At 37.3% G+C, this 18,628-nt stretch overlaps 1 protein-coding gene across 21 annotated transcripts in view; it reads left to right on the top strand.

Annotated features, from left to right (window-relative positions):
* BAZ2B (bromodomain adjacent to zinc finger domain 2B) overlaps positions 1-18,628 on the top strand; it is a 323,345-nt gene that overhangs the window by 260,288 nt on the left and 44,429 nt on the right. For all 21 annotated transcript variants that reach the window (XR_005719073.1, XM_040229153.1, XM_040229156.1 and 18 more), the window contains 2 exons: positions 13,779-13,919; positions 17,516-17,770. Coding sequence is in view for 20 of the 21 variants with exons in the window: in XM_040229153.1 (XP_040085087.1) it covers positions 13,779-13,919; positions 17,516-17,770 (396 nt within the window). In the remaining variant the exon portion in view is untranslated. The remainder of the gene's footprint in view (positions 1-13,778; positions 13,920-17,515; positions 17,771-18,628) is intronic.

Below are 18,628 nucleotides of genomic sequence, written 5' to 3'. Positions count from 1 at the left end.
TTAACCAAATTCTTATATAACCACGTAAGACAGTTCATAGAGATCATGATTTAGGAAGGTCTTCCTCAGTCTGAATCTTTAGATCAGCAGAGACAAAAGTATAGGCTGTCAAGACCATATCACTCTGTCATAGGCAATAGGATCTGTCCTGTTAGATTTGATTATACTTTTTCTTTTTTTCAGGTCCATCTTTTTTTTTTTTTTTTCCTGTATCAGGTGTTAGTTGAGACATGTGGGATCTTCCTTGTGTCATGTGGACTCTTTCCTTGTGGCACTCAGTCTCTCTAGTTGTGTTGCATAGGCTCAGTAGCTGTGGCACACAGGCGTATTTGCTCCCTGGCATGTGGGATTTTAGTTCCTGGACCAGGGATCGAACCCACATCCTCTGCATTGCAAGGCAGATTCTTTACCACTGGACCACCAGGGAAGTCCCCTCAGGTACATCTTAAATTTCAAAAATTTAGAGACTATTATCCTTCAGCATTGATTTTTGTCTCTTTCCACACAGCTGAAGGCTTTGGCACCATCAGTAAAGCAGAAATAGATGTTTTTCTGAAACTCTTTTGCTTTTTCAAACATCCAGCGGATGTTGGCAATTTGATCTCTGGGTCCTCTGCCTTTTCTAACATCAGCTTGAAAGTATGGAAGTTCATGGTTCACATATTGCTGAAGCCTGGCTTGGAGAATTTTGAGCATTACTTTACTAGGGTGTGAGATAAGTGCAATTGTGTGGTAGTTTGAGCATTCTTTGGCATTGCCTTTCTTTGGGATTGGAAGCCTTTGACTGTGTCGATCACAATAAACTGTGGAAAATTCTGAAGGATATGGGAATACTAGACCACCTGAACTGCCTCTTGAGAAACCTGTATGTAGGTCAGGAAGCAACAGTTAGAACTGGACATGGAGCAACAAACTGTTTCCAAAAAGGAAAAGGAGTATGTTGAGGCTGTATATTGTCACCCTGCTTATTTAAGTTATATACAGAGTACATCATGAGAAACGCTGGCCTGGAGGAAGCACAAGCTGGAATCAAGATTGCCAGGAGAAATATCAATAACCTCCGATATGCAGATGACACCACCCTTATAGCAGAAAGTGAAGAACTAAAGAGCCTCTTGATGAAAGTGAAAGAGGAGAGTGAAAAAGTTGGCTTAAAGCTCAACATTCAGAAAATGAAGATCATGGCATCTGGTCCCATCACTTCATGGCAAATAGATGGGGAAACAGTGGCAGACTTTATTTTTGGAGGCTCCAGAATCACTGCAGATGGTTATTGCAGCCATGAAATTAAAAGATGCTTACTCCTTGGAAGGAAAGTTATGACCAACCTAGACAGCACATTAAAAAGCAGAGATATTACTTTGTCAACAAAGGTCCTTCTAGTCAAGGCTATGGTTTTTCCAGTGGTCATATATGGATGTGAGAGTGGACTATAAAGAAAGCTGAGCACCAAAGAATTGATGCTTTTGAACTGTGGTGTTGGAGAAGACTCTTGAGAGTCCCTTGGACTGCAAGGAGATCCAACCAGTCCATTCTAAAGGAGATCAGTCCTGGGTGTTCATTGGAAGGACGATGTTGAAGCTGAAACTTCAATACTTTGGCCACCTGATGTGAAGAGCTAACTCATTTAAAAAGACCCTGATGCTGTGCAAGATTGAGGGCAGGAGGAAAAGGGGATGACAGGGGATGAGATGGTTGGATGGCATCACCGACTCAATAGACATGAGTTTGGGTAGACTAAGGCAGTTGGTAAGGGACAGAGAGGCCTGGCATGCTGCGGTTCATGGGCTCCCAAAGAGTCGGACACGACTGAGCGACTGAACTGAACTGATTCATCTTGTGCCTTGGGAATACCAAGAAAAGAACTATAAACTGTGATAACATTTCTTGTGGGAGATCATAATACAACAACCTCATGGTTACTTTGGAATATTACCTAGAAGTCAAAAAACAAAGTTTCTTTCAATGTACCCATTTCTTAAGTTTGCCTAAAAGTCTGTGATTTATTTTTTTTATTTCAATTGGAGGCTAATTACTTTACAATATTGTGGTTTTTGACATACATTCAAATTAATCAGCCATGGTGTACATGCATTCCCCATCCTGACCCTCCCTCCCACCTCCCTCTCCATCCCATCTCTCAGGGTCATCCCAGTGCACCAGCCCTGAGTACCCTGCCTCATGCATCGAACCTGGACTGGTGATCTATTTCACATATGATAATACACATGTTTCAATGCTATTCTCTCACATCATCCCACCCTTGCTTTCTCCCACAGAGTCCAAAAGTCTGTTCTTTACATCTGTGTCTCTTTTGCTGTCTTGCATATAGTGTCATCATTACCATCTTTCTAAATTCCATATATATGCGTTAGTATACTGTATTGGTGTTTTTCTTTCTGGCTTACTTCACTCTGTGTAATAGGCTCCAGTTTCATCCACCTCATTAGAACTGATTCAAATGTATTCTTTTTAATGGCTGAGTAATATTCCATTGTGTATATGTACCACAGCTTTCTTATCCATTCATCTGCTGATGGACATCTAGGTTGCTTCCATGTCCTGGCTATTATAAACAGTGCTGCAGTGAACATTGGGGTACATGTGTCTCTTTCAGTTCTGGTTTCCTCCGTGTGTATGCCCAGCAGTGGGATTGCTGGGTCGTATGGCAGTTCTATTTCCAGCTTTTTAAGGAGTCTCCCACACTGTTCTCCATAGTGGCTGTACTAGTTTACATTCCCACCAACAGTGCAAGAGGGTTCCCTTTTCTCCACACCCTCTCCAGCATTTATTGTTTGTAGACTTTTTGATAGCAGCCATTCTGACTGGCATGAGATGGTACCTCGTTGTGGTTTTGATTTGCATTTCTCTGATAATGAGTGATGTTGAGCATCTTTTCATGTGTTTGTTAGCCATTTGTATGTCTTTTTTGGAGAAATGTCTGTTTAGTTCTTTGGCCCCCCCCTTTTTTTTTTTTTTTGGATTGCTTATTTTTCTGGAATTGAGCTGCAGGAGCTACTTGTATATTTTTGACATTAATTCTTTGTCAGTTGTTTCATTTGCTATTATTTTCTCCCATTCTGAAGGCTGTCTTTTCACCTTGCTTATAGTTTCCTTCACAAAAGCTTTTAAGTTTAATTAGGTCCCATTTGTTTATTTTTGCTTTTATTTCCATTACTCTGGGAGGTGGGTCATAGAGGATCCTGCTGTGATTTATGTGAGAGAGTGTTTGGCTATGTTTTTTTCCTCTAGGAGTTTTATGGTTTCTGGTCTTACATTTAGATCTTTAATCCATTTTGAGTTTATTTTTGTGTATGGTATTAGAAAGTGTTCCAGTTTTATTTGTTTACAAGTGGTTGACCAGTTTTCCCAGCACCACTTGTTAAAGAGATTGTCTTTTCTCCATTGTATATTCTTGCCTCCTTTGTCAAAGATTAGGTGTCCATAGGTACATGGACTTATCTCTGGACTTTCTATTTTGTTCTGTTGATTTGTGTTTCTGTGTTTGTGCCAGTACCATACTCTCTTGATAACTGTAGCTTTTTAGTATAACCTGAAGTCAGGCAGGTTGATTCCTCCAGTTCCTTTCTTCTTTCTCAAGATTGCTTTGGCTCTTTGAGGTTTTTTGTAATTCCAAACAAATTGTGAAATTGTTTGTTCTAATGCTCTGAAAAATACCATTGATAGGGATTGTATTGAATCTATAGATTGCTTTGAGTATACTCATTTTCACTATATTGATTCTTCCAATCCATGAACATGGTATATTTGTTCATCTGTTTGTGTCCTCTTTGATTTCTTTCACTAGTGTTTTATAGTTTTCTGTATATAGGTCTTTTGTTTCTTTAGGTAGATATATTCATAAGTATTTTATTCTTTTCACTGCAGTGGTGAATAGAATTATTTCCTTAATTTCTCTTTCTGTTTTATCAGTGTATAGGAATGCAAGGGATTTCTGTGTGTTGATTTTATATCCTGCAACTTTACTATATTCATTGATTAGCTCTAGTAATTTTCTGGTGGAGTCTTCAGGGTTTTCTGTGTAGAGGATCATGTCATCTGCACACAGTGAGAGTTTTACTTCTTCCTTTCCAGTCTGGATTCCTTTTATCTCTTTTTCTGCTCTGATTGCTATGGCCAAAACTTCCAAAACTATGTTGAACAGTAGTTGTGAGAGTGGGCACCCTTGTCTTGTTCCTGACTTTAGGGGAAATGCTTTCAATTTTTCACCATTGAGGATAATGTTTGCTGTGTGTTTGTCATATATAGCTTTTATTATGTTGAAGTATGTTCTTTCTATTCTTGCTTTCTGGAAGGATTTTGTCATAAATGGATGTTGAATTTTGTCAAAGGCTTTCTCTGCATCTATTGAGATAATCATATGGTTTTTATCTTTTAATTTGTTAATATGGTATATCACATTGATTGATTTGCAAATATTGAAGAATGCTTGCATCCCTGGGATAAAGCCACTTGGTCAAAATGTATGATCTTTTTAATGTGTTGTTGGAGTCTGTTTGCTAGAATTTTGATAAGGATGTTTGCATCTATGTTCTTCAGTAATATTAGCCTGTAGGTTTGTTTGTTTTTTTTTTTTTTTGGTGGCATCTTTGTTCAGTTTTGGTGTTACAGTAATGGTGACCTCATAGAATGATTTTCAAAGTTTACCTTCCTCTGAAATTTTCTGGAAGAGTTTGAGTAAGATAGGTGTTAGCCATTCTCTAAATTTTTGGTAGAATTTAGTTGTGAAGCCATCTAGTCCTGGGCTTTTGTTTGTTGGAAGATTTCTGATTATGATTTCAATTTCTGAGCTTGTGATGGGTCTGTTAAGATTTTCTATTTCTTCTTGGTTCAGTTTTGGAAAGTTATACTTTTCTAAGAATTTGTGCATTTCTTCCAAGTTGCCATTTTATTGGCATATAGTTGCTGATAGTAGTCTCTTATGATCCTTTGTATTTCTGTGTTGTCTGTTGTGATTTCTCCATTTTCATTTCTAATTTTGTTGATTTGACTCTTCTCCCTTTGTTTCTTGATGAGTCTGGCTAATGGTTTGTCTATTTTATTTATCTTCTTGAAGAACTAGCTTTTAGCTTTGTTGATTTTTGGTATGGTCTCTTTTGTTTCTTTTGCATTTATTTCTGCCCTATTTTTTGTGATTTTTTTTCCTTCTACTAACCCTGCGGTTCTTCATTTCTTCCTTTCCTAGTTGCTTTAGGTGTAGAGTTAGGTTATTTATTTGATTTCTCTCCTGTTTCTTGAGGTAGGCTTGTATTACTATGAACCTTCCCCTTAGCACTGCTTTTACTGAATCCCATCGGTTTTGGGTTGTTGTGTTTTCATTTTCATTCATTTCTATGCATATTTTGATTTCTTCTATGACTTGTTGGTTATTCAGAAGTGTGTTGTTAACCTCCATATGTTTGTATTTTTCTTGGATTTTTTTCCTGTAGTTGACATCTAATCTTACCACATTGTCATCAGAAAAGATGCTTGAGATGATTTCAATTTTTTTGAATTTACCAAGGCTAGATTTATGGCCCAGGATGTGATCTATCCTGGAGAAGGTTCCATGTGCACTTATGAAAAAGGAGAAATTTATCATTTTAGGGTGAAATGTCCTATAGATATCAATTAGGTCTAACTGTTCCATTTTATCATTTAAAGTTTATGTTGTCAATTTTCTGTTTAGTTGATCTATCCATAGGTGTGAGTGGGGTAGTAAAGTCTCCCACTATTACTGTGTTATTGTTAATTTCCCCTTTCATACTTGTTAGCATTTGCCTTACATATTGCGGTGCTCCTATGTTGCGTGCATATATCTTTATAATTGTTACATCTTCCTCTTGGGATCCTTTGATCATTATGTAGTGTCCTTCTTTGTCTCTTTTCATGGCCTTTATTTCAAAGTCTGTTTTATCTGATATGAGTATTGCTACTCCTGTTTTCTTTTGATCTCTATTTGCATGAAATATCTTTTTCCACCCCTTCACTTTCAGTCTGAATGTGTCCCTAGCTTTGAGGTGGCATATGGGTCTTGTTTTTGTACCATTCAGCCAGTCTTTATCTTTTGGCTGGGCATTCAACCCATTTACATTTAAGGTAATTATTGATAAGTATGATCCCGTTGCCATTTACTTTGTTGTTTTGGGTTTGAGTTTATAAACCTTTTTTGTGTTTTCTGTCTAGAGAAGATCCTTTAGCATTTGTTGGAGAGCTTGTTTGGTGGTGCTGAATTCTCTGAGCCTTTGTTTGTCTGTAAAGCTTTTGATTTCTCCTTCATATTTGAATGAGATCCTTGCTGGGTACAGTAATCTGGGTTGTAGGTTTTTCTCTTTTATCACTTTACGTATGTCCCGCTGTTCCCTTCTGGCTTGAAGAGGTTCTATTGAAAGATCAGCTGTTATCCTTATGGATACCTTGTGGGTTAATTGTTGTTTTTCCCTTGCTGCTTTTATTATTTGTTCTTTGTGTTTGAGCCAGTGCTAACGACAAGGTTTTAATCTGTTGCACCTGTCACTTCCAGAGCAGTTCCCTCTTCTTTATTTATTTTGGCTTCCTGTGTTTGCAAGTCTCTTCAGTATCTAACTTCTGCCCTGACACAGGGGTCGAAGGTGGTCATTTATTTAGACTCACTTGTTCAGTTGTGCTGAAGGGAGGGAGGAACACTGCAAACAAATATCACTGGCGTGTGTGGGTAGTGCTCACAGTGTCTGGGTCACACTGGGTTTGCCCCCACTCATGGAGTGTGTGCTTTCCCGGTCTACACTGCTTAGGCTCCATGTTGCTCTTCCGGGTAACTGTCTAAGGTGGGCCGTGGGTTGTGTGCACTTCCCATACCTATGCCACTCAGGTTCAGGTTCTCGGGTACAGACTCAGTTGGGCCTGTGTTTTGTGTGCGTGTTTTGTGCCCTTCCCAGGTCCAAGCAGCTCAGGCGACCAGGGCTTGGCGAGGGCACACTCCCCAGGTGCGGTGCATCTTAGCACCTCCCCGGTCCCAGCCGCTTGGTTTCCTGGGTGGGCAGCAGCGTCTCAGGTGTACTGTGTGTCTCTTCTGGGGAGCTGATCTGTGGCTGTGAACCTCCTGACGGATGTCAACCGTTCAGGATACCAAGAAGACTTGGTTAGCGACTGAGAGCCTGCTCGCAGTTTGGTAGGGGATGCCCTCTCTGGGGCCGAGTTTGCCCCTTTCCTTCCAGCTCTGGCTGGCCCCCACCTGCCTCTGGCGGGGGTGGGCTGGTCCACAGATGGCTAGCTCTCCTCTGGTATTCTCTCAGTCCTTTGTTCTGTGAGCGGGCAGGCCGTGCCTTAGGTTAGAGCTTTTAGTGGGAAAGTTCTCTCTCTCTGTCTTTCCTCGTTGTGTGTGTGTGTGTGTGTGTTTTTCCCTCTCTGGCTATGCCAGTTGCCATCTCACGTTAGCTCCCTCAGATTGTCCTCAGGGCATTCAGGCCCGGTCCTGACCCTAAGCATGCATCCTGTGCCTCCCTGTTCAGCCCCCCTTGCTGGTAGTGGATACAAGCGTCTGGGCTACTTCTCCGCTGGGAACTGTAGTTAGACCTGTAATCTGTGGGTTTTATTTTTTCCTCCTGATTATGTTGCCCTCTGAGATTCCAAAACTCCCCACAGACCTGCCAGTGAGAGGGTCTCCTGGTGTTTGGAATTTTCTCTTTTAAGACTCCCTCCCCAGGACAGGTCTCCATCCCTAACTCTTTTGTCTCTTTTTATCTTTTATATCCTGTCCTACCTCCTTTTGAAGACAATGGGCTGCCTTTCTCAGTGCCTGGTGTCCTCTACCAGCGTTCTGAAGTTGTTTTGTGGTATTTGTCAGCGTTCAAATGATCTTTCAATGAATTTGTGGGGGAGAAAGTGGTCTCCCTGTCCTATTCCTCTGCCATCTTAGGACCGCCCCCCTCAGTTAACCTTTAAAAATATGTAAAATGATTTCATTTTAACTACTCAGAAAAATTTTATATATCATACACATTTAAAAGATACATGCACAATTTTGGAAAGAATTATTTTCAATGTAATTTAGATGTATTAAAATCTCTATCTGACAAGAACTCTTAGCAATTTTTATTTTAATTTAGAAGACATTTGTTTAATAATAGCTGGCTTTCCTCATAGCTCCTTTGGTAAAGAATCTGCCTGCAATGCAGGAGACCCAGGTTCGATTCCTGGGTCTGGAAGAGCCGCTGGAGAAGGGATATTCTTGGGCTTCCCTTGTGGCTCAGCTGGGAAAGAATCCACCTACAATGTGGGGGACCTGGATTCAATCCCTGGATTGGGAAGATCCCCTGGAGAAGAGAAAAGCTACCCACGCCAGTATTCTGGCCTGGAGAATTCCATGGACTATACAATCCTTGGGGTCACAAAGAGTTGGATGCCACTTGCACTTGCACTTTTCACTCCAAAAATGTTTAATACTTAATCTAAAATAAGGGCTTCCCTGGTAGCTCAGTGGTGAAAGAATCTACCTGTAATGCAGGAGAGATGGGGTTGATCCCTCGGTCAGTTAGATCCCTGGAGAAGGAAATGGCAACCCACTCCAGTATTCTTGCCTGGAAAACCCCATGGACAGAGGAGCCTGGTGGGCTACAATGGATGGGGTCACAGAGCAGTCAGACATGACTTATCAACTAAATAATAACAATCTAAAGTGCAGACTTTTTGTATACTTCAGTGGATTTTATGAAAATGTGATAACTGGAAATTTTCTTTTTAAATAATATTTTATAACTGTAAAATGCAATGATATGTAATATAAATAAGGTATAATTTTATTAAAATTTGAAATATAAGGATTTCTTTTATCATGGATTCATAATTTTTCATTTGTTTAAACTTAAATTTTTTATATTTTAAAGGTAAAAATAGGCCCTTAAAAATTATCCTGATTTTTCTACTCATACTCAATATATGATATAAAATAGCACCAGTTTTATTCTTTATATCTGTCTTCTATAAATGGCTTATGTTATTAATCTTATTTACAGTTTTATTCCTCTTGTACCCTGAGGTAAATCTGTGTCTCTTAAATAATATTTATATCTTTGAAATTTAAATACAAGTTGCTGTCAAAAGAAATGTATTCTCCTAATTATGCCCAGAGCAAATACCTAAGAGACCCAGTAGAATCGTAAAATACAAAAAACATAGGCATCTTTGCAGCATGGCCTCTTAAAAATGGCCTGTTTTGCAATCTAATAAGTTGTAAAACTTTATAATAGCAGGTCCTCCTACCACACTAATTGTTTAGTTTTTAAACTTCTGTTATTTTAAAATAGAATACATTTATTTCATACCTTTGTTATTTTGCTTTGGATTTCTGGAAGTACTTTCATTTATGCTTTTAGAGTCCCTAAAATAATCTTTTTATGTGGGTAAAAAACTACTTTTTAAATTGTCATCTTATGTATCTTAGGCTCTTTAGTATAATCTAAATTTAATGCATTTGCTATCAAAAGGTGTTTCAATTTTGAGATGAAGTTTAACTGACTTCTTAACTAAGATATTAGTAATATTTTAATATAGAAAATTTCTTTACTATAATTAAGATGATAAGATGTTTTATTTTAAATTAGATATATTCCAAGGATCTATATTTATTTCATAAATCTCCGCATCTAGAAAACTGGGCAAGGACAGGAATAGCTGAGAATGAAAGTCAAAAAAATTGGAAGGAGATATTCTAATTTGCTTGTAATTATTTATAGTCAATCTAAAATAGAATCAGGAGCTATATATCATAGTCATTTGTAGACAATTAAGTTATTGCCTTGAAATTTAAATAATGTGGCATTTGTAGATTTATTCATTCATCAAGTTAATCAATTTTAAAATAATTTTTATATGCTAAAGCACATTGTATATGTCATTAGAGACATATGATAACTATTATAGTTGGAAATAAAAATAATATTTAGACCAGTGGGAATGGAAAATTAAACTGATGCAGGCTAGAGTGTCAAAGACAAATAATATCATTAAAAACTCTCCTGAATGTTTTTGGAAAACTATATTGCTTAGAATCAGTAGGTCCATAAAGAGGTGAATAAGTTTGTTCTTCTGACCTCTAGAAGCTCACACTACAGTGGAAGAGATCAACTTTAAACAGATAGTTGTCACTCAGTGCAGTGAATGCTATAGTAAGTTATGTGGAAGCTCAAAAAAAGGGAAATATTAAAACTCCTAAACTAGTTGTGGGAAAAATAAAAAACAACGGGCTTTAGTTGTGTGTAAAGGAAGAAGGGCTATGCATCACAGACAGAGGAGCTGATAGGTACATAGGTACAGTGTATTAAGTAAAACAGACCTCTGGGTTCTAAGGGGAGGAAGGTGAGACGAGAGGGTTAGTGGATTTTAACTTTGTGTATATACCTCTCTCTGGAGAAGAAAATGGCAACCCACTCCAGTACTCTTGCCTGTAGAGTCCCATGGACAGAGGAGCCTGGCAGGCTACAGTCCATGGGGTCACAACAGCTGGACACGACTTAGTGACTAAACCACCACCACCATATACCTCTCTTGACTTTGTTGCTTCTCTTCCTCTTCTTCCCTTTCTCCTTCACCTCTCCTCTTCCTTCTTCACCTTCTTATTCCTCCTCCTCGTGATCATATCATTGTCATCCAAGCAAAGCCTCAAACTGGTTACACATCTCTTCAACACAGGTGTATCACACAGTGAGCCTAGAGTGTGGGAAATACACTGAAAATCATGAGATGTGAGACCAGAACTTCTGTGAGGCTGGACTGTGACTGTCTTTATTTTAAATATTAGTAGATCGTTGAGGGGATCCTAGAAGCTCTGGTTCCTTGAGAGTCATTTTGTAGTGGAACTGCAGGATTTGTATCAGTCCTATACAGTCTAATAAAAGTCACTAAATAAATTGGTAAACAAATTAATTCAATTTAGAGATTCCATGTTTCCTTAAAGTATTCCGTTGAGGGAGTGGATGCTTGTCTTTAAGTAATAAAGGTCCTGTAAATTTCTAAGATTTCTTGCAAATCTCCATTTTTATGCATTGCTTTTTTAAGTTTTGAAAAATACTGCATATCACTAGGTAAAAATGATATTCAGGAATACCTTTATTCTAACTCATTGTCTACATATCGCTGAAGGGTGTTCATACCCTCAGGTGACCACTGCTGTGAAGTTGGTGTAGTGAAAAGAGCATTAGTGTCACACAGTTCCTTTATTTTTGAAAAGAAATTACAACTGTTTTCAACAGTTCTTAGTGAATGGTAGAGAAGTTTCAATTATTTATGATTACTATTAAAACATCATTAACAATTCTGGGTTAGTCCTACATAATAGAAAAATTTACACCAGCTACTTTGAAATTTATGAGACATTTAATATATTTTCCCTATTAGTGATTATAATTCATTCTTCTGGTAAGTGACCACAAAGTTGTCGTCTCTTCTTCAAAAAAGTACTTAGAGCAACATCTCATGCATTTAAAAATTGGAAATCTAATTCTGGAAAACAAAATTGTTCTACTCTACTGAGGATAATTTGATTTGAAAATCTGTATTGTGTTGTGGGATTGTTACACATTAATTGTGTATATTTTAAAGCTTTTTTTTATCATTTCTTTCCCAAATGTCTGCATGAATCAGTAATCTAGAAAGTTAGAAGTAGTAGAAAAATGAGCAGTAATCTCAGTATATCTTATACCTCCATGTGTCACAGTTCCCAGCAACTATTCACCATGCAACCTACAGTCCAGTCATGCTCTCTCAACTCTTGGCTGGGAGTATACTTCTCCATTCCTCTGTTTCCCCCTTGGCATGCCCTGCTACAGCAGTCAGGGTGCCGTCTTACCAGTGGTAATTGAAATGGAGATGGTTAAGTTATGGGCAAAAATGCTAGCATACTACAGGAAGCAATAATGCTAGGTTAAAATTATAGGTAAGAGCTATAATTAGGTATGAGAAACTGGTAATAGGAAGAAGGTGGTGTTTTCTTAGTTAGAATTTGACATGCAAGATGAAATCAATGACCTCTCTGGTTGGAGTCACAAATTTAAGGAGGTGAGGAAACAATATATGTTTATCAGGAATAACAAGTAGTTTGACTAAATTTACATAGAATATAAAAGTGGGAGATAAGTTTGGAAAAGAGTCCAGATTCAAAAGTAAGTAAACTTTATTTTGGTAAAAATAAAACTGAAAGATGTATAACAAGTTAGAATTGTCATTATTATTATTCTCCTCTAATAAGTAAGAATATTGATTGGGCCGAGGACAATAAGATACAGCCTTACACCTGTCAAAATGCAATTTATCAAAAAGATAAGTAATGGCTCTTGGCAGGGATGTGGGGAAAAGGAAATCCTTGTACACTTTTGGTAGGAATATAAACTCATGCAGCCACTGTAGATAACAATATGGAGGTTTCTCAAAAAATTAAAAATAAAACTACCATATAATTCAGCAAATCCACTTCTGGGTATTTGTCCAAAGAAAATGAAAACACGAATTCAGAAAGATACATGCACCCCCGTGTTCACTGCAGAATTATTTATGATAGCCAAGACATGGCAGCAGCACAAGTGTTCATCAGTAAATGAATGGATGAAAAATATGTGGTATATATGTGAATGGAATATTATTCAGCCATAAAAGGAATGAAGTATTACCATTTGTACAGTGTGGGTGGACCTAGAGTGTATTGTGTTAAGTGAAATAAGTCTGCAAAGACAAACACCATATGATTTCACTTGTATGTAGAACCTAAAAAGCAAAACAAGCAAACATAAAACAGAAACAAACTCATAGATACAGAAAACAGGCTAGCATTTCAAAGAGGGGAAGGGAGCTTGTGGGAAATAGTTCAAATAAGTCCAGTTATAAAATAAGTTAAGTCATGGGGATATAATGTACAGCATAAGGAACAGTCAATAATGTAATAACTTTGGAGACACAGTAACCAGATTTGTTTATGGTGATTATTTCCTAATGTGTAAAAATATTAGGTCACTATATTGTACACCTAAAATTAACATTGTATTGTAAGTCAGTTATACTTCAATTTAAAAAGAGAATTGTATTTGAGATATGACAATAAAATAATGACACCAGTATTATGGAAAATCACTTCTTTCAAAAGAATATCATCCTCTACAAGAAGGGAAACAAGATTATTTCCATATTGTTGCCATTACCCCAAATTTTTTTAATGCTTTTGGAATTGCATTCAGAACCTATTTGATATTCTTTTAAGTGTTGTTTAGAGTGGTAAATAATATTTTTATTTCATCATAGATGCACATGTTCGGACTAGCTAATGCACATTTGATTTACTTTTTTATGCAAATTCAAACGTGTTTCTATTTTAATGCTGTAAATCTTATTTCCTGGAGCTACACAAAAATTTTCGCTAATACTAGTTAACTTTTTAAAATAAATATTTACTTGCCCATGTTCATTTTATATACCTGCTTGTATTAATATTTTATTCTTATAATCTGAAAAAGATTGAATAAATTTTGAATAATGAAATAATCAGGGTTGAAACTAATACTGATATTTTGTATTAGTATGTATATATATACATATATATATACATATAGTCATAAGGTTATTTTCAAAATGGTGAAAATATGGAAAAGCAAAATGTCAATGTTTCTTTGTAATTTCAAGTCTATTACTAATCATTTCACGAGAAATTTTGTTCATGGAAATAACACTTTGATTACCTTTTAAATTTTAACTGGAGGTTTTTTAAACATACACAGTGATTAAAGAGAATATGTGGACATGGTTTTCTTTTTAAGGAAAAAGAACGATTGAAGCAAGAAAAACGTGATGAGAAAAGATTAAATAAAGAACGTAAACTAGAGCAACGAAGATTAGAATTAGAAATGGCAAAGGAACTAAAGAAGCCTAATGAAGACATGTGCTTAGCAGACCAAAAGGTAATTTATCATGTAAACCATTTCATTAATAAATTTGAATTTTTCTGTGTTTTCATCTGATTCCTTTGCCAGAGCTGCCATTATGAAAGCATTGTGTTTTTAGCTGCTGCTGCTGCTGCTAAGTCGCTTCAGTCGTGTCCGACTCTGTGCGACGCCATAGATGGCAGCCCACCAGGCTCCCCCGTCCCTGGGATTCTCCAGGCAAGAACACTGGAGTGGGTTGCCAGTTCCTTCTCCAATGCATGGAAGTGAAGAGTGAAAGGGAAGTGCTCAGTTGTGTCCGACTTTTAGCGACCCCATGGACTGCAGCCCACCAGGCTCCTCCATCCATGGGATTTTCCAGGCAAGAGTACTCTAGTACTGGGGTGCTAGAGCAGTGAATTTCCAAGTCTAGGTCATCTGTCTCTCCTGGATGGCTACAGGTAAACCTCTCTAGAGCTCTGTGCTGATAATGGCAGTTCTTAATATATAAGTGGAGCACCACAAACCTTTTTAATATAAGTAATATACTGCAGAAATCTATAAAAATGAATTATAGAAATAGGATTTTTGTGTTTCATTTGGTCTTTTTAAGGCATTTAGGAACAGAAAGATCTAACTCTTCCCTCCGGCTTCCATAGATATTTAAATAAATTAGGATTTGCAATAAAACCTCTTTCAGTGCTTTAGTGGTGGTAGCTAACTATTGAGTATGTTTAGTTCATGCCAGGCACAGTGCTAAGTGCTTGAAATGAATTTTCTCATTTGGTCCTCACTGCAATCCTGTGGAACTGGTATTTTTGCCCATTTACAGATGCGAAAACTTGAAACACAGAGAGGTTAAGGAACTTACCTGAGATTATACAACTTATAAGTAGCAACTTGGATTCAGGCTTCATTTTGTTAAACTCCAGAGCCCATACTCTTTATGACCCTGAAAGCCAAGAAGTGTGTCCTGTCAAAGTACGTCAGGTGTATTTTCTCTTCCATCATGCTTCACAGATTTGTAATATTGCTAAAATACATAAAAGTAGCAACTTGGAAAGAGCAGAAGCATAGTAACAGCTGGAATGATTTCACATACTAATGAGTAGAAGTCAATTATGTTTGGCTATAGTTAAGATAGTATTCCTGGAAAATTGTGTCAATGCATATCATGTCTAAATAGTGTCTCAATGATAAAATAGTTATATTTGGTCAGTAGCATCTATATTTACTCATATGCCATATGCCATACAGATAATGATTATCTCTGATTTTTGCAAGCTCTTTTACAAAGTGCTTAAAGCAAACTTCTAGTGGTGCTGTTTAGTTGCTATGTCCAACTCTTTTGTGACCCCATGGACTGTAGCCAGCCAGGTCCCTCTGTCCATGGTATTTCCTAGGCAAGAATACTAGAATGGGTTGCCATTTCCTTCTGCAGAGGATCTTTCTGACCCAGGTATCAAACCCATGTTTTCTGCATTGGCAGGCAGATTATTTACTGCTGAGGCAACAGGGAAGCCCAAACTTCTAGTACCCGAATGGAAAATTAAATTTATTAATATTCTATTTTCTTACCTAGTGTAAATGCTATTAAATAAAGATGAAATTATGCACATGCTGGTAAGTCGCTTCAGACTCTTTGCAACCCTAGACACTATAGCCCGCCAGGCTCCTCTGTCCATGGGATTCTCCAGGCAAGAATACTGGAGTGAGTTGCCATGCCCTTCTTAAGGGGATCTTCCTGACCCAGGGATTGAATCTGGGTCTCCTGCATTGCAGGCAGATTCTTTACAGTCTGAGTCACCAGAGAAGCCTGTATATAATCTAGTTTTAGTCAACTGGATGTTTAAAATTTCCTAAGCACAGAATAGGTATAGTGATTAGTTAACATGTTTTAATAAGCTCATACTGAGCAATTTTTTTGAATCCTAACAAACTATTTTCTTGCTAATCCTTAATGATCTTTTTAAATCCTGCTGCTGCTGCTAAGTCGCTTCAGTTGTCCTAAATTATCATAAATAACCTTTTATTTTCATTTAAGTCCATATGCACCATATAAAATATTTGTAAGTCCATTTTAAGACGAGCTTCCCTGATAGCTCAGTTAGTAAAGAATCCGCCTGCAATGCAGGACATCCCAGTTTGATTCCTGGGTCAGGAAGATCCGCTGAAGAAAGGATAGTCTACCCATTCCAGTATTCTTGAGCTTTCCTTGTGGCTCAGCAGGTAAAGAATCCGCCTGCATTGCAGGAGACCTGGGTTCGATCCCTGGGTTGTGAAGATCCCCTGGAGAAGGGAAAGGCTACCCACTCCAGCATCCTGGCCTGGAGAATTCGATGGACTGTATAGTCCCATGGGGTCGCAAAGAGTCAGACATGACTGAGCGACTTGCACTTTCAATTCACTTTGCACTTTAAGACTTACTTTTGTTGGTTTTGCTTTTAAATTTTTAGAATCATGTGGAACTATGTATGTCTGATATGATTCAGGAAAAAAGACAGAATTAAATGGTTTTCATATGTAACAAAAGATTTGTATTATGACAGCAGTTATCCATAGTTTGTGTTTCCACACACTATTAGTGGAAGAAGTCTTTAGTTCATTATTACACCAAGTGCAGAGTAGAGGACACCTTTTTGTGTTCAGGGTCCAATTCAGATAAATAGAAATGTTTATAAGCCACATTTTTCCCAATCATAACTGAAAGTATATTTATTGAATCATATTCATGGATGAAAATGTTTTTAGATTACTTATTTAATTTTTAAAATGTCCATGAAAGCTGAAAATATAATTTAGTCATTAAAATGTTAATATGTGAACATATTTGAGAAATAGAAGAAGAAACAGCTCTCTCATTTTGATAGTGAATCAGTGTTTCACTATATACAGGAAACCTCAAGACTGACAGTTGCACTGTGACTGGCTTCTTGACAGGGTCGTAGGTTCTTGTCACATGGACCTAGTAATTTATCTACATTCATTAGCCAAAGATGGTATCTCTCTCTCCAACCATACAAGGCACAGATGTGTACACAGTTAGTTTCTGAGTTCCCCAAAAGTGTGAATTATACGTCAGTCTACACCATTAGAAGAAAGTGTTGCGTGTGCCCTGCTAAATTTGCTCATGGTAAAGTAATCATGAGATACTTATTTCTTATGTTATCTAATTTTTCCTCCAGTTATGTAACCTGTGTTTTGTCAATATGTAAGTTAAAATGAGTGTTGTCTTTTGTAGAATCTAAGGTCATGTTGATTTCAACCAAAATTTATTAATGGTTACTCGTGTTCAGGATTTTATGATTACGTAAAGAATCTACCTGCAGTGCGAGAGACCTGGATCAGTCCCTGAGTTGGGAAGATCCCCTGGAGAAGGGAAAGGCTACCCACTCCAGCATTCTGACCTGGAGAATTCCATGGACTGCATAGTCCACAAGGTCGCAAAGAGTCGGACACAACTAAGTGACTTTCGCTTTCACCAGGGAGTTATAGAAATGCCCTCGTGGAATTTACAATCTAGAGGGAAAAACCATTGGTACAAGGCAAGAGAAAAATAACAACTTACCTTACTTCAGAAGGTATAAAATCATGGCTTTTAAAATTATTTTTTCTTTCTTTTCTTTTATTTTCAGCCTTTGCCAGAGTTGCCTCGTATTCCAGGACTTGTTCTCTCTGGAAGTACATTTTCAGACTGTCTCATGGTGGTGCAGTTCTTACGAAACTTTGGTAAAGTTTTGGGCTTTGATGTGAATATTGATGTTCCAAACCTGAGTGTTCTTCAAGAGGGATTGCTAAATATAGGGGACAGCATGGGTGAAGTACAAGACTTGCTTGTGAGGCTCCTCTCAGCTGCTGTATGTGATCCAGGTCTAATTACAGGATACAAGGTAAAAAAAAACTAAATACATCTTTTTAATTTGTACTATCAGTGCATTAATAGCTGGCTTTAGCATGTTAGCAGAAGATTGTGTAGACTTACTCAGTTTTTTCTACATAGCTTCTCACAAAGTTAAAGGTAGATTTGCTTCAGTTACAGTTGGTACAAACTTAGAAAAACCTGGTTCATAAAGCCTAAGGAATGTAAATCATTCTCAAATTACTTTTATTTTCCTTTAGCTTTTGGCAAAAACCAAACTTATTTGAGAAATTCCCAAGTAATATTTAGCAAAACAGAAAATTCTAAATTTGTAAAGAAGTTAGAACTTACTTGTGTCCTCTGAAAGTATACTGTGTTCTCTTTGAAACTGTGAATAACTGAGGCTAATCAAGGGCCCTGTAGAACAGCATGTTAAGACTCTATGTTGCTAAGTGGATACTCAATAAGTTCAAATTTATCTTAATTCCAATTAAGATACACATTTCAGTCAGTTTTACTCTAGATAATATTGTAGAGAGAGAAGTTTCCAGATATACCTGTTACTTTTTCCTCCATCTCCCTATTCATTCAGCATACCAGGCAATAAAATCCATGACATTGTAGAACCAGAAAACACAATAATAATACTCTTCAACCCCTCCCCCACCACTACTGATAGATATATCCTGTAAAACCTTCAGATAGTTTCTGTAGTCAAAGAAGGTATGATTTTATAACCACAAATTTACATACTCTTCTCCACACCTAACTTTTAGCCAGGTTTGAAGAAGGAATGGAAAAATTACAAGTACTTGAAAGCTTGTCCGATCATCCGCTGACTGTTTTTAATCTCCATTTCATCAAAAATGTGAATAAAGCCTTTGTCAGT

Source organism: Oryx dammah, unplaced genomic scaffold, assembly GCF_014754425.2.
Source record: "Oryx dammah isolate SB20612 unplaced genomic scaffold, SCBI_Odam_1.1 HiC_scaffold_27, whole genome shotgun sequence".
Taxonomy (NCBI): Eukaryota; Metazoa; Chordata; class Mammalia; order Artiodactyla; family Bovidae; genus Oryx; species Oryx dammah.
The sequence above is the reverse complement of the archived record's forward strand: the minus strand, read 5'-3'. Positions and strand labels throughout refer to the sequence as shown.